The 24,477-nt window shown below is 44.4% G+C and overlaps 1 protein-coding gene across 1 annotated transcript in view; it reads left to right on the top strand.

Moving 5' to 3' along the window:
- The first annotated feature begins 397 nt into the window (after positions 1-397).
- LOC129840408 (rho GTPase-activating protein 6-like) overlaps positions 398-24,477 on the top strand; it is a 45,313-nt gene continuing 21,233 nt past the window's right edge. Inside the window, exons 1-2 of the mRNA XM_055908255.1 lie at positions 398-827; positions 17,699-17,858. Of these exons, the coding sequence (XP_055764230.1) occupies positions 786-827; positions 17,699-17,858 (202 nt within the window). The 5' untranslated portion in view covers positions 398-785. The remainder of the gene's footprint in view (positions 828-17,698; positions 17,859-24,477) is intronic.

The following is a 24,477-nucleotide window of genomic DNA, read 5'->3' on the forward strand; positions in this document are numbered from 1 at the left end:
GGCCCCATCCTCAACTGAATATACAATCGGTTTTCAGGGACAAGGTATCTTCAACCTAGCTATATGTTTTCCCCTGAAAACCGAAAGTGGGGACCCACTCAGGCGTTTCTTCTACACCAGCTACATTAGGTTACAGGGGCCCTGACCTCCAGTCATTCTCACACAGATATCATGAACATGGCATAAGTACAGGAAACAATATAAAGAACTGCAAGAAATGAGCTTTAAAACAGCAAAAGTGTCTCACTACCCCATGGATAATTGTGTAGAATTGCAGGAAATGCACTGTAACACTGCATCAAAAATGCACTGAATATCTTTATGTGGTTGTTGCATTGGTCGTTCATCTCTTTCACTTTCTCCACTCGCTCTCCGTGTGCTCCCTTGAGGTGCCCCGCCTTTCGCCCCTCTCCCTGACTCGTTTCCTCTCTGTTCAGAACGGCGGCGCAGCTTCGCTAACTTCAGCAGTAGGTCCACTACAGAGCGGAGTAGCCAGCATGGAGCGGGAGCTGTTGCGCACTGACACTGCTGTCCTCCGTGGCATGCATAACCTCCAACCGTACAAGTGTTATCCTATTCGGGGATTTGACTATTCAGCATAAACCTGTTACAAGTGTTTTTTTTTGTAGCTTATTTCTTCAATCGAAATTGATGATACAGCGAGTGGTGAGGATATAAGGATAACACTCGTTCCGTTACTTTTGGAGGGATTCGATTAACATTTATATTCTTTCCTCGTTCACTTTTAGATAGGCTACTTTATATGTGGACACTTGTTCTGAATCATGGGCGACTCCGTATTCTTGGAGAGGCACAATTCGTACCTTGTAAGTATTCTGCGCTATGCTTCTCTCTATACAGCCTGTGGTTAAAAAGTATGGTAGCTGAGACATAGGCTTCCTCCTGTATTTGTTTATGTTAGAGGACAGAGATGGGAGGATATTGTTTCCTGAAAAGAAATGACTGACACATTGTGCAGCATCGATATGAATCCAGGCTATGTGCTATGCACACTTGTTTTTCTTCTTCCTCCAGGCAGTAGTGTTTTAGCCTCACCTCATTTCCGCTGCTATTCAAATGTAATTACCATCGAACCATGCAACTAAAATCTGTTAGTTTCACACACAATAGGCCATCCAGTGTCCTTCCCGATGTCAAAACAGGAGAGGAGAGAGCCAGAGGCAGCTAAGGTCAGTGGTAGGCTGCCTCATGACTCTGGAGAGTTATGTGGCTGGCTGAGTGGATGTTACCACAGAGATGAAGAAAGAACAGTACAAGCAAAGCCATAAGTCTTCTTTTTCTCACTGTCAGCTCAGGGTTCCAGTGCAGTGAGTGCACTCAGGCTTCACATAGAGCTCCGAGCATAGAAAGCAACAGGTTTTGTGTAGCCTATAATGCCCTGTGCTTTTGGAACCTCAGTGTTTTCCAGTATTTCATGAACTGAAAATGTTGTACCATCAGCCCACAGTCTTCCCTCTTGTGCTAACTTCACATTCTATATTGCTTCTTATTAGAGAGAGAGAGAGAGAGAGATGGTGGTGGATGATGGTCTAATGATGCAAGGTTCAGAGAGGCAGAGTAGAGGATAGAGAGACACACACACACACACACACACACACACACACACACACACACACACACACACACACACACACACACACACACACGCACACACGCACACGCCTTACACCTGTCAGAATGGGTTGCATGTTTGCTTAATCCCAGCATGCATTAGGGCTCATTCCAATGTAACACGTAATTAGATAACCCTTCAGAAACAGGTTAATTTACACGTTTCTGGGATTTAAAAGATAGGGGGTTACATAAAACATTATAGGAGCTCTGTGTCCCAATGACCCCATGTTGCCACATTTGTGTTTTGATGTGGTTAAGTGGTTGACTCCATCAGGCACCACAGCGGTGGTAGATAAGGACAAATCAAATCTATGCTGTCGGTGATCACAGATAATACCTGAACTAATGCAACTATAGCCTCTTTAGCAATTGTGAGTGGTGTCTTTTGTTTACGTAGTGGAGTCTTAACCAAATCGTGGAGTGACAAAGAACTCTTCTGCTTGTAAATCCTCATGGGTGGTTAGATCAGCGTTGCGGGTTGCTGTCTTTCCCCTTGGAAACGACGTGGGGTAATTTCTCTCCATGTGTGAGTAATCTACTGCCCACTGAGGCTGTTCGGTGGGTCGACTTCACTTTATGAGCTATGTTTTTGAGGTGAAGACTCATAAAAGCGCAACCAAAGATTGAAAAACAATACAGATTTCTTTGGCTTCGCTGGCCAACACTGTGGTCTCCCAACTGACATTGTTTCTTGAGGGGTATGAAATGTAGTGTGTATGAAAAGCCCATGCAAGTGTGTAGCTTCTAAGTTGTGGTATCACTCACACACAGTTTACTTAGATAAACAACACGTTCGCATCTCTCTCCCGCAATGAACTGGTCGTTCAACTTCCACTGTCTCTGGAGTTATAAATGTCATGTGGAGTGTAAGCAACACATGGCACATATCATATTGCAGAGTGCCTTGGTTTTCATTGTAACTATTTAAGCAGACTCCACCTAGCCTTAGACACAGCAACTTGAGTGCTGCTGCCTCGAGAGTGTGTAGGAGTGGTTTATGATTGGCTGTTAGTAGTGAACTCTCTGGCATATCGCTGCCGGGTAATATCACTGCCGAAGGATCCCAAAGTTGGAGACAAAGCGTGAAAGGAGGATTAGGTCCGCATAAGCTTTCCCCATCAGCCTTCCAATAAACAAATTCCATATTCTGTAATTTTGTCCACTGTGTATAAATGTTCCAGATTCCAGTGTTATACTGTTTGGAGACATTGAGGATTTGAAGAGGAGAGAGAGCAGCACCATGCCAGTTGCCAAAGCACAAACTTTGAACCTGTCTTGTAGGCAGCCATGTGGCTCTGCTCTGCTAGGCTCTGATAGGCTCTGTTAGGCTCTGATAGGCTCTGCTAGGTTTTGATATGCTCTGCTAGGTTTTGCTTGGCTCTACTAGGCTCTGCTAGGTTTTGCTTGGCTCTACTAGGCTCTGCTAGGTTTTGATAGGCTCTGTTAGGTTCTGCTTGGCTCTACTAGGCTCTGCTAGGTTTTGCTTGGCTCTACTAGGCTCTGCTAGGTTTTGATAGGCTCTGCTAGGCTCTGCTAGGTTCTGCTTGGCTCTGCTAGGTTCTGCTAGGTTTTGATAGGCTCTGCTAGGTTCTGCTTGGCTCTGCTAGGTTCTGCTAGGTTTTGATAGGCTCTGCTAGGCTCTGCTAGGTTTTGATAGGCTCGGCTAGGCTCTGCTAGGTTTTGATAGGCTCTGCTAGGCTCTGCTAGGTTTTGATAGGCTCTGCTAGGTTTTGCTTGGCTCTACTAGGCTCTGCTAGGTTTTGATAGGCTCTGCTAGGTTCTGCTTGGCTCTACTAGGCTCTGCTAGGTTTTGATAGGCTCTGCTAGGTTCTGCTTGGCTCGGCTAGGTTCTGCTAGGTTTTGATAGGCTCTGCTAGGTTCTGCTAGGTTTTGATAGGCTCTGCTAGGTTCTGCTTGGCTCTACTAGGCTCTGCTAGGTTCTGCTTGGCTCTGCTAGGTTCTGCTAGGTTTTGATAGGCTCTGCTAGGCTCTGCTAGGTTTTGATAGGCTCTGCTAGGTTCTGCTTGGCTCTGCTAGGTTCTGCTAGGTTTTGATAGGCTCTGCTAGGTTCTGCTTGGCTCTGCTAGGTTCTGCTAGGTTCTGCTTGGCTCTACTAGGCTCTGCTAGGTTCTGCTTGGCTCTGCTAGGTTCTGCTAGGTTTTGCTAGGCTCTGCTAGGCTCTGCTAGGTTTTGATAGGCTCTGCTAGGTTCTGCTAGGTTTTGATAGGCTCTGCTAGGTTCTGCTAGGTTTTGATAGGCTCTGCTAGGTTCTGCTTGGCTCTGCTAGGTTCTGCTAGGTTTTGATAGGCTCTGCTAGGTTCTGCTTGGCTCTACTAGGCTCTGCTAGGTTCTGCTTGGCTCTGCTAGGCTCTGCTAGGTTTTGATAGGCTCTGCTAGGTTCTGTTTGGCTCTACTAGGTCTGGAACAAGGTCGCCCCCTTGTTCCGGACCATTCCCAGACGGGTGTTATTACATGGTTGTTATCTAATGTGTTCGGATTCTTTCCTCCAATGCTTTTGTCTTGTTGGAGTTTGAGGATCCATGATGGATTGTCTCTTCCTCATTTGGCCAAACATCTGCTGCCTGCTTCCTCCTTGACTAAAATGGTGATGTGTTGATGTCATCTGGTGGCTGGTTTTAGTGTCAGGGCATTATACAGGATGGCACGTGCTTGTTGCATGGTTAGAGGAAGTGACGTCAACCTCAACTGCCACTCACTCTGCTGAGGCTGGTTCCTGCTACTCCGGCCTGTATCACTGTTGTCTGAAAGCTGCATCTTTACTCTCCCCTGGCTCTCCATTGTGTCCTTTAACCTTTTACTGCAGTGGAAAAACTCAGGGTTACACAGAGTGTTTCTTGGTAGTCTTAAATAGATCTATTTTATAACAAAAGTATACACCTCACACACGTGGTTATGGGCTTAAAAAAAACAAGACCCCTGTACCATGTCAGATATAGAGTTGAAATATATTCAATTTTGAGTTTGCATCCCAATATTACATGTTATATACATCACGGAAGACTGAAATATAACACCATTGTTTTTTTGTTTAATTTTTTTATTTTTTTTTACCCCAATTGTCATGGTATCCAATTGCTAGTAATTACTATCTTCTCTCATCGCTACAACTCCCGTATGGGCTCGGGAGAGACGAAGGTCGAAAGCCATGCGTCCTCCGAAACACAACCCAACCAAGCCGCACTGCTTCTTAACACAGCGCGCCTCCAACCCGGAAGCCAGCTGCACCAATGTGTCGGAGGAAACACCGTGCACCTGGCTCCCTTGGTTAGCGTGCACTGCGCCCGGCCCGCCACAGGAGTCGCTGGTGCGCGATAAGCTAGCGCTGTGATGCAGTAGACCACTGCGTCACACGGGAGGCCATAACACCATTGTTTGACATAGAAACATAAACGTTTTTTGAAATGGTTATTAATTAGGAAATTATGAAAAATATGAATAACATTCCACCCATGAGGCCACTAGAGGGTGCTTTGGTCATATGACTGCAGGAAATGGGTACAGATTTGGTACATTATGTGATGTAGCAACAGACCTATTGTCTACTGTGTGCATCTGACTGACTCAGAGAGAGGAAGCAGACAGAAAGTCAGACACGTTGACTACAGATCAGATTGTTTAATTGTTGATTAATTTAATGACTGATTATAAACGTGCTGGTGTTTTCAGCTGACCTTCTAAATACTTCTGTATCACAGTGGCTGGGCCTCTCTCTCGCCCTCCTGCCTCTCCCCCTAACCGAGGCATCACTGGCCAAAAAGGAACCTGCATCCACCCTTTTCCCTATCCTGGAGACACTCAGAGAGCCTCGTTAGTCTGAGGGCCAAGTACCTGCCCAGACAGGCTCCAAATTCCTCTCATTGTTCTAGTACTAAGTAGATGTTTCGTAACGGGGTCTGACCCCTTTACCTGTTTTCCGCTCACCTTGTCCTTGTGGTTTCCTGAAGGCTGTTTGCTTTGCCCCAACCACAACCACTCCCTCTGCAAATAGGACTCGGGTGATCGACCACACAAAGAAGGCTGTTTCAGGGCACCTGACTCCATGATTAAACACAGTCGGATCCTATGGCATCCAGGATGTTGCCCAGTTCCAGCAGTGTTTGAGTAGATTTCTATTGATTCTGATTGAGTTAGAGCTGTTCTAGTTCTAACATATCTATTTCTATCAAGGCTTTACTTTTTTCCTGTTACCGGCAATTTCAGTGATTTCAGCCAGCATGGTCAAACTAATGATACAGTATAACACGTTGTATTGGACTCTGAGGAAACAGATTCAGTGTGTTGGATCTCTACTTACGGTTCTGTAATCTGACCAGAACCTCACATATAAATACAAGGAAAAAGCTGTACTGTTTAATATCATTTTCAAAAAACATTTTAAGAGGTCAGACCGATTTCTTATTTTATTTATCTCATGATTTAAGTAGTATTGTAGGATTAAAACCGCCGTAACAGCCCAATGGGGGTCAAATGTTCGACGTTAAAATCGGATGCAGTTATTTTGTTCCAGTGCCCATTTAGCCTGGGACTGGAAAATCCTGTGGTTTTAGAGGTCACAGGGTCAAAAGGGGAGACAGGTGTCAGCACATCTCTGTCATCTGATTAACTTTTCTGATATGTCTCTCTGTGTAAGGTCAAAGGTCATGGAGCTCACTGGACTGCAGTCAAGGAAATGTTCAGGATCGGGGGAGTGTGGCTAGGCTAACTCAACCAGCCAGGGGAGAGGAACATTCAAAGAAAAAGCTTATGCAGCTACACTCAAAAACTTAGATGATGTATGGAAAAATAGTGGGATATGCTTCCGATGGAAATAGTGTCCAAATGAACTCTGCAAGATTCCCTGCTTCCCTGTAAATTCCTCTTGATGATGTAGATATAAAAAGCTTTTTATATATTTTTCCCTGATCAAAAACCTGGAACTCCTTGACAAATTCATGTTCTTTGCTTACATGGAGCCACTTTCCTGCAGCGCCCAAAACACTTACAATTGAATGGATAGAAAGGACATTCCCACTTGATTTCACATGGACACTTGAATGCTCAGAAGAGTTATAGTTGCAAAGAACGAACGAACTTAGCACTTTATTTTAGACTGTAAAGTGAGTGTAATGGTTCTACGTTCAATTTCTATTCCTGGAAACAGAAGCACTGCCAATCTAGATGATGAAGAGCACATATTCTACCATATAAGGAGAAATCTGCAGACTACTTATTCACAGAAGGTTACAGGCCTAAGAGGGCTTGTGCTGATTTTATGTGTAAACGGGTGTCTATGCTTGAGTGCTCGTGTGAGTGAATGTGTGTGTCTGTGTGTTGTGGCATTCACAGGTCTGTGTATGGGTGGCCATGGTTAATTCAAGCCTAGTGTGTGACCTCTTAGCTCATGCTGATGTGGCCGGTGACACTTTGCTTCTTGAAAGTCCAGTATCTTGAAAATGTGACAGCTGACATGCAAAACATTTCGGGACTGTATCAACAGTGGACTAATGAAAAAAATTCAAAAAATATAGTTTTTGAGTGGATTTTCCCTTTAAGAGTAGATACGCTTGTTACCATGCTGAGGTGAGGAATGTCAGGCCAACAAGTGTGTCTACGCATACAGCACGCACGCCGCACACACACACACACACACACACACACACACACACACACACACACACACACACACACACACACACACACACACACACACACACACACACACACACACACACACACACACACACACACACACACACACACACACACACACACACACAGTCCAGTGTGTGACATCATCATCATACACTGAGGCCGAACGAGGTTAAGCATCACTGATTAGTGAATTTTCAACTACACTGAAATTCCACTCAATATATTATATTTACCACATCAAAGCTCAGGATGACATTCCTCATCATTACTGCTGAATTACTGCATCCTTCACTTTCAACTGGTTGTGGTAAACATTGTATGTGGCTGAAAAAAAGCAGAACGTGCTTGTCTCCCCCACTCTCCTGGCATGTTTGCTGGTCGTGTCTTGTGACTGTGAGCTGATAGCTCCTCTCTCCATCAGAGGATTCCAACAGGCAGGGTCAGAGGTGCATGGCACAGAGGAAACACCAACGGAATAAGCGGGACACCAAACAACCATCCGTCAGAAGTTATGTGGGGCTTGAGGGCTGTCTCCTCTGCCTTCAGTCTCTCTTATCTCTTATCTCCAGCATGTGGACATTTATCTTGTGTCTGACAGCCTCATGTGGTTAGACTGAGCGAATCTCTCAATCGACTGGGCGAGCAAGTTCCTTTAGGAAGTAAAAGTTGTTTGTCACTTATTCCATGTTTTGAGTCCAAGAGGAAGGAGACGTCAGTGGCTAAGTCCAAGCACTGTTCTATAGGTGATGCCATGATGGACCTTTCGTTCCCTTTTGCCAGTAACGTCACATCAACCAAGGCCTCCTCGTTAGTATATATCCCATGTCTAGAGCTAGCTGTGTATTCCCAATGAGCCCCCTTCCAGACTCAACGTAAAAATGACAAAGCACTTCCCATTTTTCTTCACAGGGTTCCTGTGATGTCAGAACGAAATGAGAGAGAGAGAACAAAACTTTAGTGTTTTCCTTCTTTTTCTTTGAAAAGGCCGAAAAGGCTGCTCCCCACCCCTCTCTCTTAGACCCTGAGGAGGATAGAGCCCAGTTTAACTTGGAGGGTCCTTGTCTAAGAAAACATTCAGTGAAGACTGTTCAGGTCCAGCACTTTATCTCTTCCCTTGCCAAGTCCTACAGAGTATAAAAGGCTGGGTGGTTCTGGTGACAGCCAGCAGATAGCTGGATTAATGGCCAGACCTCCTGCTTTCCAAGAGGAATCTATTTTAACTGCGGTAAAGAAGTCCCAAACGAAGGTGAAATCTTAACAGAAAACTAGCTCAGTAAAGTATACAGATACATGGTGTGATTAAGACTCAAAAATATCTGACTAAATTGTATTTTTATAAAGGGTGTGCCCAAATGGATTGATGATTTATTAATTCACCCCAAAAATTGTCAACAGTGACTACACCCCACAGTTCAAATGCCCATAGAAACACTCGTCTAAAAGGGAAAGTTGTCCACAACGCTGAACTGTGAAGAGGTCAGCTGAAGGTTGCGATGCTGGAGGGAGGAGGTTGAGCCGGGCAACTCGGCTCAATAGTCTGCCAGGAAAATCAATAAAGCACCAGCCTCCCACCCTGTGACCTAACCGACCTAACTGATGTACAGTGCCCTGGTTCTGGAAAGCTGGGCACTGTTGCCAGGCGGCTTTTCTGTGTCAAAGTTGTTTAAAAGCCAAGGACTCTCTTGCTCGCACACACGCACACGCACACACAAATTAGCAGCAATGGCTGACTGTGGCAGCTTGTGACATTGTGAGTCGTTGTTAAATCAAATCCAACTGGTAAATCAAACTGTGGTAGTGTTATTGTGCACAAAACAACTCAATTGCGGTAGAGATAAGGACAAAATTCAACATACATGCCACACACAGACCTGTATGGATGCACACGCACACAGATGCATACACACACACACACACACACACACACACACACACACACACACACACACACACACACACACACACACACACACACACACACACACACACACACACACACACACACACACACACACACACACACACACACACACACACACACACAGAGACAAACAAAAAAACAAAAAACTTTTAAAGGTTTTTCTCTGAGGTGGAAGAAAGTGTTCAACTTGTTGAACCATCAAGTAATGGTGACCTCTTGTGCCACGGTCAGATATCATCCAAGTCATACCGACATACCAGCAATCTGATTCAGCCATGGAGTTCTCTTTGTCCAAGAGAAAGTTCTGTAAGAATTCCTTTCCCATTGGTCATATCACCTACTGAGTGTACAGTTGGCAGGGTTCAAAGACAAACACTAGCTATACATAGGCATTCATGACACAGTTCATGACAAAGTGGTGATGCATCAACAGCAACCCACTGAGCACAGCCGTCAATTCAACGTCTATTCCACATTGGTTCAACGTCATTTCATTGAAATGACTTGGGCACAGCATTGATTTAACCAGTGTGTGCCCAGTGTGAAGTATCTGTGGGGGTTTTCAACTTCTTCCATTATATAGTTCAGGGATTCTTCAACGTTTTCATCATGAGACCCAAATCAGTAGATGACCGTCCTCCCGTGACACAAATCCTCCTCCAACAACCCAAATTAAGAAGAAATAGTGTACCGACCCATAGTTTAAAGAAACCCTTATGTATGTTGACTGAATAATCTCCCGTCAAAATTTGACAGGAAGAATTACAGGACAGGACAAATGTACTGTACTAACCTCTCCATCAGGACATCTGAGAAACGCCTTTACAGGCCCTGCGTAACCGTTCTGGTTATGAATCGCTTTCATTTTCAGCCTGCTTAAGTCAGCACAGCCATAACACTCTGTAACCATCAATCACATTCTCATCAACGTCTGATGGCTTCTTAGAGTCTTAGCGCGTAGCGAGTGTAAACGGTGCCATGTGTCTCGTAAAGGGGCATTGCCTGGTGCTCGGCCTTCCCCCTGTCACCAAAGCTTTAAACCAGCCCAGTGGAACCAAGCAGTGTTGTAATCCCTGTTTTTTTTTTTTAACAGCGCCTGTCAAAGTGAGACTAGGTAGCGGATGGAATGCAGTGTGGCTTGGGGCTCGTTCACAGTGGGCTAGTTCGAGCGTTGTTTAAGCGCTGTTAAAGCCGTTTTGCTAAAGAAGCTCTCGTAAGAGCCAGAGCTGCCGTGACATCACATTAACAGGCCACAAGGGCCACAGATTTCGTCCCTCCATGCTAGAGGGATGTTGCGATTGGTTCGCAGGAAGTGTGAAGTGTCACAGCGAGTGTAGTGCGTCTGGAGGTCCCCGGTGTGTTTGTTATCCGGCGAACAAACACTGGTTTGCTGAAAAGAGAGCGGAGACAGGGAAGGAAGAGAGGAAAGGGAACGAAGAGGAGAGAAGGAAGGAAGAGAGGAAAGGGAACAGAGAGGAGAGGAGAGAGGGAAATAAAACATTTCACTTTTCTGACACCACAGAAAACCTCCAGTCTTGATGGTGGAACGTTGTGAAATACTGTGTTGTTGTTTTTCTCCAGTTCTTGGTTCTAAGAAAACCACCTTAGGAACCAAAGTTCATCCGAAACCAACTAGTGGATCATGTGTTTCAACATGGTCGTTCAGCTTGATTGCTCCTGATTGATTCTCTATTTATTTCCAGATGTCCCGACTGAGGAGGAGGATTGAGTGACACATTATTTCTTGGGGAATGGTTAATGTAGTGATATGCTCTCATGCCGTGGGTATGGCAGAGTGTTCTCTCGGAGGGTTCTATGGGAAACCAATGCCCAGTGGGCTAGTTAGCGAACACGCTGTCTCAGGCTGGCTCAACTGCCTCCTAGACAGACAAAGAAGCTGAGAGAGGGAAAGAGACCAGAAGCTGCTGACTACTGAAGCTAACTTTTGCAGTTAGAGTTCCTAGAGTTATTGACACACATTGGAAGGCCATACTTATAACATACCTCAGCTATACTGTCATTGCCACCTCTGATTTGAGCATAGTCTATAACTCACAGCACTATAATTAACTAAGTTGGACAAAGGTAATTTCATTCGAGATCGCTCCTTTTTAACCTAACCAGAACCTCATGTTTTGCCTCGGGTCACATGTTTGACACCCCTGGTAGCTTTGACATCAAAGGACAATTGAAAACTAATGGAGTACATCCTCTGTTGTAAACACAGAACAGCGGTGCCATTGTGGCCTGCATACCTCGAGTAACAAACGCTTGGGTATGAAGCAAAATCACTCAACCTATGTGTCAGGGAACCTACGTAAGCAGTCTAAATGTGGGACTATTAGGACTTCAGAGTTTCCTCCCTCCAGTCAATAAATATATGTAAATCCTACTATAACGATGCCTTACCTCAGGAGCTTCTAGCTGTGTAGATTAGAAGCAGCAGTTGAGGGGAGATGGAAGAGAGATGTGCGGCCCTCCGTGTGAATGTGTTTGTGTTGTGAACAAGTGAGATTTCTCGATTATGCTCGTTATCGTTTTGATTGTTCTGTCATTAGTCTTTAAGAATTTGGACGCAGGTGCTTTTGCGTATGATATCCACACATTCGACTACATCATACTTACTTTGAGGCATTGACAGGCCCACAAGAGAAAAAGGAGACATTCTTAACGTGTGCTATAATAGTATAAAAAAAAACATAACAAATTATGTTTTAAAGGTTTCCTGATTCAGCGCCAAATCCTAACTGGAGAAGTGCGTGTGTAGCTCAGACGTTTGTGTAAATCATGCATTGATGTCAATGGGAGCTTGGCACGGAAATTCAAGTTACGTACTTGGATCTCCAGTGAGAAACTCAGCCAGCACTGTCTACCCAGCTTCTAGCGGACTAATGAAAGAAATACCAGAAGATCGTTTTTGGGTGGTATTTTCCTTTAACGGTATGTATCAATTTCCCTAAAAGACACAGGTCCCTGGCAGTATATGCATTGGTGAAAATGGGACAACATAGAGTATGCATTCATTGACCATTGACAGTGATTATGGAGACATGGGAACATACAGTCAAAATTATTATGTATTTTCGATGAAACTGATATCCAGCGCCACACACTTCTTTGCGTTCCTGCCTCACATTTACGTGTTTGTTACGACGTCTTCATCTTTTGTTATTGTGCGGCCATTCGGAGGTCGCAACTGCTACTTCAAAAGGCTCCAATTCACCAAGAGTCGAGGAAAGGTCTGCCTTCCTCTCGAGCTGTAATCACGCAGCAGCACTCAAGTCAAATTGCAAGGGGCGGCACATTTTTCCCACACATTTCCCCCACGATTGACTAAACATTGAAAGCTCTGCATATGATATTGGAATCATTAAGAGTGTTCATTAGCTCACTGCGCTGTTGAGCTTAAAGGCTAGAGGATTTGCCTGCTGGCATGCATGGGAGATTACACACGATCTTCGGAGGTGGTGACCTCGGCTGTAGGGGAAGAGAGAGCAGGGAGGGCATGCACCAGAGCCCCTTAGTGTTTGGGCTGGTTGGCTGGATGGACAGGGGGATGGGGAAGAAGAGAGAAGGAAGGAGAGAGAGGGGAGTGATCTTGGGTCATGCTATAGGCTGAATAGAGCGGTGGGAGGAGGTGTGGTTTAGTTTTACATGAGGTTATATGACTAAAATATATGACACACACACACACGGGCCACTCGCACCCACATAAAGTTATAGCACGCTGAAGGAAAACTTTACAGTATTTAACTTACACTAATAAAACTTTACAGTAATAAACCATTCTGTGATTGAGTTTGTCAGTAGAAAAAAGGGCCAATGTGGTTCTGATTTAATTGAACCCATGTGGTCTTACTGGCCTGACTGGGGTAATGTCTACAAACTCTCCTTAACAGTCACATTTGCTTGATACCAGAGTTGTTTTGGTTCTATAGGTTATGTAACAATGATGTAATCTATACCCTCAACCTCAAGGGTTGAACTCAGTTACCCTAATGCATACGTTCTTATGTCGTCACAGTTTTGAGTTTGTGCTACCCAAATGTCTTCAAAATAACCTACCTCATATGACCCCCCTCCACTGGATTATCAAGCAAGCATGTTTGTCATGAGATAGAGCTGGTGTGTTGTCACAGTCCCACATATTTGCAAATTAGAATAGTACATTGGAAGCACGCCATCCCCTGAAACACTAAATATTTTGTCATTGTTGATAAGACCAGTGGTAGTTACCTCACCTGCTTCACCGTGGTTATTTTGCGGGGGATATAGTCTCTCCCTGACAGTCATGCTCGAGATTAGATGAAGGCTCACAATTTATGTGCTTGGATAGTTAGCCATGTTTTTCGTTCTTACTGTATGTTTATGATATATGTTCTTCCTCATTAGCCCCCCGGTTGTCTTCTGATAACTTGACTTTTGCTCGTTGACATATCAGGATGTTTCCCGGGCTATTTTCTCTCAGGCAGCAAGACGGATGGACCACGGCAGGTGGAGGGGTACATCAATCCTTTGTCTCTGACAGGCCAACCAGTGTTTAGCTAGCCCAGTGGCGCTGTAATTACAAGCAGATGTTCACCTTGGTGCGGTTCCAACGCTACACGAGTAATCCATTACCCTGTCAGAGTCAACGGGACCTGTAAAACGAAAACATAAAGAGTAAAAACAATGATGTTAAAAGGAACATTCCTTTGCTGCAATCTCTTAACATATCTCCCTCTTTTCTAAAAATCTTTTTCCTGGGCCACGGTATCAGGCGGTATCCCTATGCGAAATTGGGATTGGGAGGCCTTTTTGGGATTGGGATGTTTCATCCCCAGATGTGTGATGTGGTATCCTCCTCTGAGAGGGTTGAAGAGCCAACCGTCATTTTAAAACGGAACAGATGTTGCTGTTAGTTACATGTGCGGACGGAGTGCATTTTCCTCCATTGAGAAAATGATTTTTGTACTATTGGAGCCCAAGGGCCCAAGGGCTTGTCCTCTGTGGTGTGGATATGTTAGTTTTGGAGTGTTTCAAGGTTTGTTTTTGCATGAATTGGATTCTCTTTCATAATATCACATAGAATACACGTGCAGTAACAATGGATTTAGAAAATTAGAGGGGCGAGAGTTGATGACAGGGTCATCAGCTGTCACTGATTTCATCTGTTCACCATGACATTCACATGGTTGTTGTTATAATAAGAAGTCCTCAAATGAGGTCTGTAGCGTTCTGGTCAATGGTGCAAGAAATTTTGAGATCAAGTTCACGAGGCATAATGAAGTGTTTGTCTACTGTAGCCTACTGTACTGTAATGTTGTTTAAAATGTTCTTGTAGATGGATCAAATTGGTTCATTTGCAGGGTTTGGATTCTCTTTCTAAAGTTTAATTGGGGAGCCTGTCCTCCCGAATTAAGGTGCCAACAACCTCCTGTGGCCCAGTATTTAATCTGACTGGTGAATTGATTAGTTAGGTTCAGAACATGCTACATTGTTTTTTTGCTGGGTTTTAATGGGTGATGGCGTGATCTTTTGTCCTGCAACCAACGCTATGGACATGTGTTGTCAATACAGTCATATCAGAGGATTCCCATTCAAGTCAACATTCTTTTTCTACGCTCTCTCACCCATTTGAATTAGAATGACTAGAACGGTCATTCAAGTCAACATTCCGGCGGCCATATTGAGTGTACCTCTATTTCTATGCTCTCACCTATAGGCTATGACTGTGTGTTGATCCCTAGAGTGACATCCTACACCTCAGTTCTGGGCCCAGGTTCTTCTGGTCCTTTGGATCAGATGAATATGTTCTCAATCTAAGCAAGAGGAACATGTTGTCTTTGGCAGAGTGCCAGCCAGGGCTATTGTGCCTTCCCAATTTTAAATTCACTGATTTTCATGCAGACAGCGTGTTATGAAAATCACCATGAAATGTTTGATTGTATGATGTGGTTGAAGTTACTGTGCAGTTTGCTACTGCTGATGGTTGCTGAGTTGTTGAAGAGGATTTTAGGTCATTGCATTTGACTGAGAAATGAGAGAGAACGGATGGAACATTCCATTAGGTCTTCTAATATGAAAACATGCTCATTGATTCAACTGATGATGCACTTTCTTCACTATACGTCCATTCAGTGAGGTCAGTAGCTTGTGCGAGTTTAGCGATTGATCGTTCGATCGATGGTTGCCATGGCGATGTTTTCTGCATATCCCGAAACACTTGCGGCTCTGTGTATAAGTTACCATGGAAACACACATTATTTTGCTCCAATTTGTGCAATTTGTCCTCGCTCATTGAACCGATTTTAAAAAGGCGCATACGCCCACCTCATTCGCTGAGTCATCCCAAAGCTATTTAGAAAAGGGCTGCCCTGACAAACAGTAAAATCCCACAAGACATTACAGAGGTATCTTGGAGAGAACAGAACCTATAGGTTGAATGTTGTCATGAGTCAATAGATTTTTCAGTTTGGATTTGAGAGTCTGGAATAGCCATTATTAGTGTAACATGATGTTGTTCCTCCCTCTATACATTGTATACTTTGTTTAACAAACCGTCAGTCTGCCTTAAGACATTATTGTAGACTTGTCCTGTATATCACAGTACAGTAATAGCCTACTCTACATGACAGTCTTACAACCTTTCTTGTAAGACTTTCACACTTTTCAAAGAAATTGAATTACATAAACCAAATTGTTAAGTGATATGATTAGTCACAGCAGCATGGCAACCTGAATAAGATTATAGTTAGACAACATGAAGTGTTTTCAAGCACATCATCTGATGATTGGTTGAGTAGAGATGTTCAAAGCAAATGGAATAACTCGATTGCAGCACACAGCCATTTTAGAATGTGAACGGAATGGGGTCATAGGATAAACAAACATCTGTTTAAGGACAAACAATTCTATTCTCATCCCGCTATTAAATCAAGCTCAGACGTGATTGACACCTATGACAATGCTCTACTGAAAGGCAAACAGTAACCTTATTATTTCAGCTCAATGCAATTGGCAAGGAAGTTGAATTCATTTCCTGACTTCACTGGGAACTCAAATGGAGTTGATGTGTTGAGGACAACTCATTCTGAGTGACAGTCTGTACTAGTCCTATTAGCAGTCTCTCTGGCCGTGAGGTCTACCTGTGTCAAGGGTAAACGTGTTTTCAGGCGCAGAGTGGATATTATGTGTGAGTAGTGGAAAAAGAGATGTATAAAACACACTAAGGGGATGGAGGGAGGCAGCCTCGTCAGATCCTGTCTTTATATAACGAGAAGGCCATGTGTGGAAGACCGTGTGGGCCCCAGAGCTGGGGGTTTGGAGCAGGAGTAGAGATGGCTAACAGGTTTGGGAGATGTAGTTTCTAGTCATCCCTAGTCAACTGTAATCCTTAGCCAAGTGTGAAAACAGTGATTACGAAACGCAACCTGCCCAATATTGATTGGTTCTCTGGCAAAGGTTTACAGTACGTACAGCGGAGAGGATAAAATTGGACGATATCATTTTTATTCCTGAGGTTGTTAAGGGAGCAGCCACAGTAGATACATTTGACTCCTTTAATTCATGGCTCTTACAAGCATGTTGAATTGTTTTGTAACAAATGAGTTGTGTACACTAAGCACTGTCAAAGTCAACTGGCTTTCCTGTTTACTGAATTGTAAATGTGCTCATAGAGACTAGAGTTAGAGTCTGAAGAGAACTCCCAAGTGGTGGGGAGGGAGCAGCATTTCTGAGGTACCAGCGTTCCATAACCATTCCATACATGTTCCATCGATGGACTCGGGGGAATTGGAGCTTAGCCATTTCATTCAGCCCCCCTGCCAAACCTAACAGCTCAGGAGACAAGCAGCCCTTGCTTTTCCAGCCCCCCCCCTTCAACCGCAGGGTCCTCCTTCCCTTCACCCCTGTGTGTCCTGTGTGTGCAACCAGTGGAGGGGACTGGAACGGAATGAGCTCCCTGCCATCACCAGTGGGGTGGGGAACTCACGACTACAGTGCTGTGGTTTCATCCACACAGGGCTAGACGCTAACGACTGACTATTGGAGCGAGTGCATCTGGCTGTTCCTCTGCATGCTCGTTAGCTAGGAAGTATCAGGGCGGGTGAGAAGCCTCTGTCCTCTTAGTACAACTGTGTAGATATTCTGTTTCCACCTCCTGTTTTTCACTGTTCTGGTGGATGATGCTGGTGACGATGGTCGAGACTTGTCCATTCCTTTCAAGGTGTTGCAACTTCACAAACAACCAGCCTTCGATCATTATGGGCATCACAGTCAGTTGTAGTGATTGCAGACCCAAATCTGACAACTCGGTCAGGTTACGGTGACAGTATCAGTGATGAGAGTGGTAACGGTGGAGGTGTTCTTAGGGGCTATAACCAACACTCAAGCTAGCTACTTTAAATAAGAACAGCTGCTTTGAGATAGCGTAACAGTGGTGCTAGCCACTAGCCCTGGAAGCTAACAAATGTTCCTCTGCCAAGTGACAGAATAAAAATCTCTCCCCAGGGTGACTTCACCTGGAACAGTCTGTCAGGGCGGAGTGTACGGCTGATGCCGATGGCCATTCAGAGCCTGTCAGAGCTGGAGCGGACCTGGCTACAGGAGGTAGCCTTCAACAGGCTCCATCAAGACTATGACCTGGGCTGTCAGATCACCATCCCCAAAGGTAAAGTATAGAGCTATTTTTGTGTGTGTGTGTAAATGTCCGTCTGTCTGTCTTCCTTTCTAGGCCGTCCATCCGCCTGTCCGTCTGTCTGTTCATATGGCTAGTCAGTCTGTCCCTGTGCCAATGCTACAAGCATTTTCACAAACATTTGCCATCAACATCCGCCTTGGACCTTTCCGAGACCAACCTCAAACTGTCTAGCAGACAATCTTGAACTTCCCCTCCACAGAGTGTGTTTGAGGAAGCTGTAAGCACTTGTGATTTGAGATGTAAACCTCAGTACACCTGATTTCCTATACAGTACATCTAGAAGACTCAGGAGTGAACTTCCTGTCTTATGTAGTGTCAGTAAGACACTTACACATGAAGATGTAGCCCTTTCCACTCAGGATCATAGGGCCATAGCCTGCTGCTCTGTTCTAAGTCATGCTCTGTGGAGAGCTGTATATTAGCCAGGGTGTGCATTCCAGTCAAAGGTTCTACCTCTCCCCCGGATGATTTAATGCGTTTGTCTGTGTTCCTTATGAATTCCAGAACCCCTCAGGCATGTGTTACTGAGATATTTCAGCACCTCGATTGTGGGTTTTGTTTATCTTGCGCCTGCGGTTGGGTTAGCCGGTGTTTTGCTGAGGCCCGGAGATCCTTGAAGAAATAGAGAAAAGAAAAGCAAATGGCTCGTTGGATCGTTTTACAAGTTGTTGGAGTGGGGAAGAGAGAGAGGACTGAAGGTTCCTGGGATTGCTGTCCAACTTGCCGAGTCAACTGACAAGAATCCAAACCATTTCCTCTCTCTCTCTCTCTTTCTTTCTTTCTTTCTTTCTCTCTTTCTATTTTCTGTCACACACATACTGTTTCCTGCTCCCTTTCTCTCATACCATCTCTCTCTCATACCCCCCGCTGTCTTTCTCCTGCTCCCTCTCTATTCTTTACTATTGTTTGTTCTCTCATACTCTGTCTTCAGATATTCCATAATGATCTGTAGATATGTCGAAGCATAGTTTCTTAGCAACCTGTTCTATATGTGCCATATATATATATATATGCCAAGGAGTCTGGGAGGCAGTGAGGGGAGGCTGGGTGGCAGTGAGAGGCAGAGCCAGGGGCAACATAGAGGACACTGCTCAGGACTGATCTAACTGCCTATAATTGCAATCACTTGAAGCTTGTTATTGGTGTCAGCGTCTCTATGAACCTATTGTGCTCAACTTAATCCAAGATGGTGTAGCAGTCAGACGTCTTTTGTCCTTCGTCTTGTCGTGTCCCATGTATATATCTTTTTACATATTTTTCCTCGCATATCTTTTTAATATTTTTTTCTAAACCTCAACTTCAAAACACACTCCTGCAACCCGCCTCACCCAATGTGCTGCGGATCTGTTTTTTTCTAAAGTATGTTTATTCACCTCGAATCCGGAATCCCCCAATAGAAGCTAGCCAGCTCACTAGCTACTAGCTATTAGTCAGCTAACCACTGCAAGCGGTCATCAGCTAACCATTAGCTTGGAAAGCTCTCGCCAGTTTGTACAGCACGACTCAAACCAGAGCATTCCGGTCCTATTTTCTCTCCATATCCCCGGATTCCTACCGCAAGCTCTGGACGTTTTCACCTGGATCATCGCAGCTAGCTAGTTGCTATTCGAGTATAGTATCCGAGTACTATACCTATTTTGCCAATTGAACTTGGCGAAAAGTCTGCTACTCGGAACCCTACTAATCCATCACGACTGGTCTATCGACGTCACCGCACGCGGAGGCTAAAACAGACTATTCTCCATCGAGACGTCCCTCTAAGGCCCTTCTGCTAGCTTGCTAGCCCCGGCCTGCTAGCTGTCTGTCTCCAGCCAGCCCAACCACTCACTGGACCCCCCAGCTACACATGCCTCTCCCTAATATCAATATGCCTTGTCCATTACTGTCCTGGTTAGTGATTATTGTCTTATTTCACTGTAGAGCCTCTAGCCCTGCTCAATATGCCTTAACCTACCATTTAGTTCCACCTCCCACTTATGCGGTGACATCACCTGGTTTAAACGTCTCTAGAGACTATATCTCTCTCATTATTACTCAATTCCTAGGTTTACCTCCAATGTACTCACATCCTACCATACCTCTGTCTGTACATTATGCCTGGAATCTATTCTTTTTTTTACCTTTATTTAACTTCTTGACGTACGTAAAACAACCACTGAATTGCAGAGCGCCAAATAATTTTTTTTTTTTTTTTTTTTTTAATCATGAAATCACAAGTGAAATATACCAAAACACAGCTTAGCTTGTTGTTAATCCACCTATCGTGTCAGATTTTGAAAATATGCTTTACAGCGAAAGCAATCCAAGCGTTTGTGAGTTTATCAATCACTAGACAAAACAGTAAGAACAGCTAGCCGCAAATTAGCCCGGTCACGAAAGTCAGAAAAGCAATAAAATTAATCGCTTACCTTTGATAATCTTCGGATGTTTGCACTCACGAGACTCCCAGTTACAAAATAAATGTTATTTTTGCTCGATAAAGATTAGTTTTATAACCAAAAACCGCCATTTGGTTTGTGCGTTATGTTCAGAAAACCACAGGCTCGTTCCGGTCCTGAAAGGCAGACGGAAATTCCAAAAAGTATCCGTAATGTTTGTAGAAACATGTGAAACGTTTTTTAGAATCAATCCTCAGGTTGCTTTTAAATTATCCTTACTTTTCAATACAGTTTGCGCCAAGCGAAGCTACGTCAAAAAAGATGGCGTCCTAAGCCACTAACATTTTTCGACAGAAACACGATTTATCATAATAAATTGTTCCTACTTTGAGCTGTTCTTCCATCAGTATCTTGGGCAAAGGATCCTTTCTTGGGTCTAATCGTCTTTTGGTGGAAAGCTGTCCTCTTGCCATGTGGAAATGCCAACTGCGTTCGGCATGAACTGGAAGCGTGCCCAGAGATTCACAGCGTCTCAGAAATAAATGTCCCAAAATCGCACTAAACGGATATAAATTGCTATAAAACGCTTTAAATTAACTACCTTATGATGTTTTTAACTCCTATAACGAGTAGAAACATGACCAGAGTAATATTACTCCCTACACTAATGCTTGGAACAAGTGCGGGTCGGTGGCCGCCGCGCGCGTGACGCAGCAAGAAAAGAGTTCCTAGCTACAGGTTTTTTTTATTTATAGTGCCTGTGATTGTGCAATCGACACCATTCAAATCGTCATCACGTAAAGGCATCCAGGGGAAGACGTAAGCAGTGTCCATATACTCATAGGAATAACAGTGGCCTTAAAACTGACTCCAGAACAGAGGCCAAAATTTCTGAAATCTGACTCCATGTCAGGGAAATTGCTGTAGAATGAGTTCTGTTCCACTTAGAGACAAAATTTCAACTCCTATAGAAACTATAGACTGTTTTCTATCCAATAATAATAATAATATGCATATTGTACGATCAGGAATTTTGTAGGAAGCCGTTTCAAAAATTACACGATTACCATAAATAGTGACAACAGCACCCCCTAGCCTTAAGAAATTCCAAAAAGTATCCGTAATGTTTGTAGAAACATGTGAAACGTTTTTTATAATCAATCCTCAGGTTGCTTTTAACATACATAATCGATAATATTTCAACCGGACGGTAAACTATTCAATACTACAGAGAAAGAAAATGTCGAGCTACATCTCTCGCGCGCAAGAACTAATCAAAGGACACCTGACGCGTTTTGATAAATCTCGCTCATTTTTCAAAATAAAAGCTTGAAACTATGTCTAAAGCCTGGTCACAACCTGAGGAAGCCATTGGAAACAGAATCTGGTTGATACCCCTTTAAATGGAGGAGGGGCAGGCAATGGAACAGTTTTTTTTTCAAATAAAAGGCACTTCCGGGTTGGATTTCCTCAGGTTTTCGCCTGCAAAAACAGTTCTGTTATTCTCACAGACAATATTTTGACAGTTTTGGAAACGTTAGAGTGTTTTCTATCCCAATCTGTCAATTATATGCATATTCTAGCATCTGGGCCTGAGAAATACCTTGGGAACGTTATTTTTCCAAACATAAAAATAGTTTCCCCTAGCTAAAGTCAGTCAATTAAGAACAAATTCTTATCTTCAATGACGGCCTAGAAACAGTGGGTTAACTGCTTTGTTCAGGGGAATACTGACAGATGTGTACCTTGGCAGCACAGGGATTTGAACTTGCAACCTTTCGGTTATTAGTCCAACGCTCTAACCACTAGGCTACGCTGCCACCCATTCTATCATGCCCAGAAACGTGCTCCTTTTACTTATAGGCTCTGCTCTGAACGCACTAGACGACTAGTCCTGATAGCCTTTAGCCGTACCCTTATCCTACTCCTCCTCTGTTCCTCTGGTGATGTAGAGGTTAATCCAGGCCCTACAGTGTCTAGCTCCACTCCTACTCCCCAGGTACTCTCATTTGTTGACTTCTGTAACCGTAAAAGCCTTGGTTTCATGCATGTTAACATTAGAAACCTCCTCCCTAAGTTTGTTTTAATCACTGCTTTAGCACACTCAGCCAACCCGGATGTCTTAGCCGTGTCTGAATCCTGGCTTAGGAAGACCACCAAAAACCCTGAAATCTCCATCCCTAACTATAACATTTTCTGACAAGATAGAACTGCCAAAGGGGGCGGTGTTGCAATCTACTGCAGAGATAGCCTGCAGTGTTGTGTCTTACTATCTAGGTCTGTAGCCAAACAGCTCGAGCTTGTACTTTTAAAAATCCACCTTTCCAGAAACAAGTCTCTCACCGTTGCCACTTTGTATAGACCACTCGCTGCCCCCAGCTGTGCTCTGGACACCATATGTGAATTTATTGCACCCCATCTATCTTCAGAGCTCGTGCTGCTAGGTGACCTAAACTGTGACATGCTTAACACCCCGGCCATCCTACAATCTAAGCTTGATGCCCTCAATCTCACACAAATGATCAATGAACCCACCAGGTACAACCCCAAATCCGTAAACACGGGCACCCTCATAGATATCATCCGAACCAACTTGCCCTCCAAATACACCTCTGCTCTCACCTCTGCTCTCACCTCTCAACCAAGATTTCAGCGATCACTGCCTCATTGCCTGCATCCGTAATGGGTCTGCGGTCAAATGACCACCCCTCATCACTGTCAAATGCTCCCTAAAACACTTCAGCGAGCAGGCCTTTCTAATCGACCTGACCCGGGGTATCCTGGAAGGATATGGACCTCATCCCGTCAGTAGAGGATGCCTCGTTATTCTTTAAAAGTGCCTTCCTCACCATCTTAAATGAGCATGTCCCATTCAAAAAAAGTGTAGAACCAGAACAGATTTAGCCCTTGGTTCTCTCCAGACCTGACTGCCCTTGACCAGCACAAAAACATCCTGTGGCGTTCTGTATTAGCATAGAACAGCCCCCGTGATATGCAACTTTTCAGGGAAGTTAGGAACAAATATACACAGGCAGTTAGGAAAGCTAAGGCTAGCTTTTTCAAGCAGAAACTTGCTTCCTGTAGCACAAACTCAAAAAAGTTCTGGGACACTGTAAAGTCCATGGAGAATAAGAGCACCTCCTGACAGCTGCCCACTGCACTGAGGCTAGGAAACACTCTCACCACCGATATATCCACTATAATTGAGAATTTCAATAAGCATTTTTCTACGGCTGGCCATGCTTTCCACCTGGCTACCCCTACCCCAATCAACAGTCCTCCACCCCCCACAGCAACTCGCCCAAGACTCCCCCACTTCTCCTTCACCAAAATCCAGATAGCTGACGTTCTGAAAGAGCTGCAGAATCTGGACGCCTGCAAATCAGCCTGGCTAGACAATCTGGACCCTCTCTTTCTAAAATTGTTGCAACCCCAATTACTACCCTGTTCAACCTCTCTTTCGTATCGTCTGAGATTCCCAAAGTTTGGAAAGCTGCCGCGGTCATCCCCCTCTTCAAAGGGGGAGACACTCTAGACCCATACTGCTACAGACGTATATCTATTCTACACTGCCTTTCTAAGGTTTTCGAAAGCCAAGTTAAAAAACAGATTATCGACCATTTCGAATCACACCGTACCTTCTCCGCAATGCAATCTGGTTTCCGAGCTGGTCATGGGTGCACCTCAGCCACGCTCAAGGTACTAAACGATATCATAACCACCATCGATAAGAGACATTACTGTGCAGCCGTATTCATCGACCTGGCTAAGGCTTTCGACTCTGTCAATCACAACATTCTTATTGGCAGACTCAACAGCCTTGGTCTCTCAAATGATTGCCTCGCCTGGTTCACCAACTACATCTCTGATAGAGTTCAGTATGTCAAATCGGAGGGCCTGTGGTCCGGACCTCTGGCAGTCTCTATGGGGGTGCCACAGGGTTCAATTCTCGGGCCGACTCTCTTCTCTGTATACATCAATGATGTCGCTCTTGCTGCTGGTGATTCTGTGATCCACCTCTACGCAGACAACACCATTTTGTATACCTCTGGCCCCTCTTTGGATACTGTGTTAACTAACCTCCAGACAAGCTTCAATGCCATACAACTCTCCTTCCGTGGTCTCCAATTGCTCAGAAATGCAAGTAAAACTAAATGCATGCTCTTCAACCGATCGCTGCCCGCACCTGCCCGTCCGTCCAGCATCACTAC

The sequence above is a fragment of the Salvelinus fontinalis genome, chromosome 41, assembly GCF_029448725.1.
Source record: "Salvelinus fontinalis isolate EN_2023a chromosome 41, ASM2944872v1, whole genome shotgun sequence".
Classification (NCBI taxonomy): Eukaryota; Metazoa; Chordata; class Actinopteri; order Salmoniformes; family Salmonidae; genus Salvelinus; species Salvelinus fontinalis.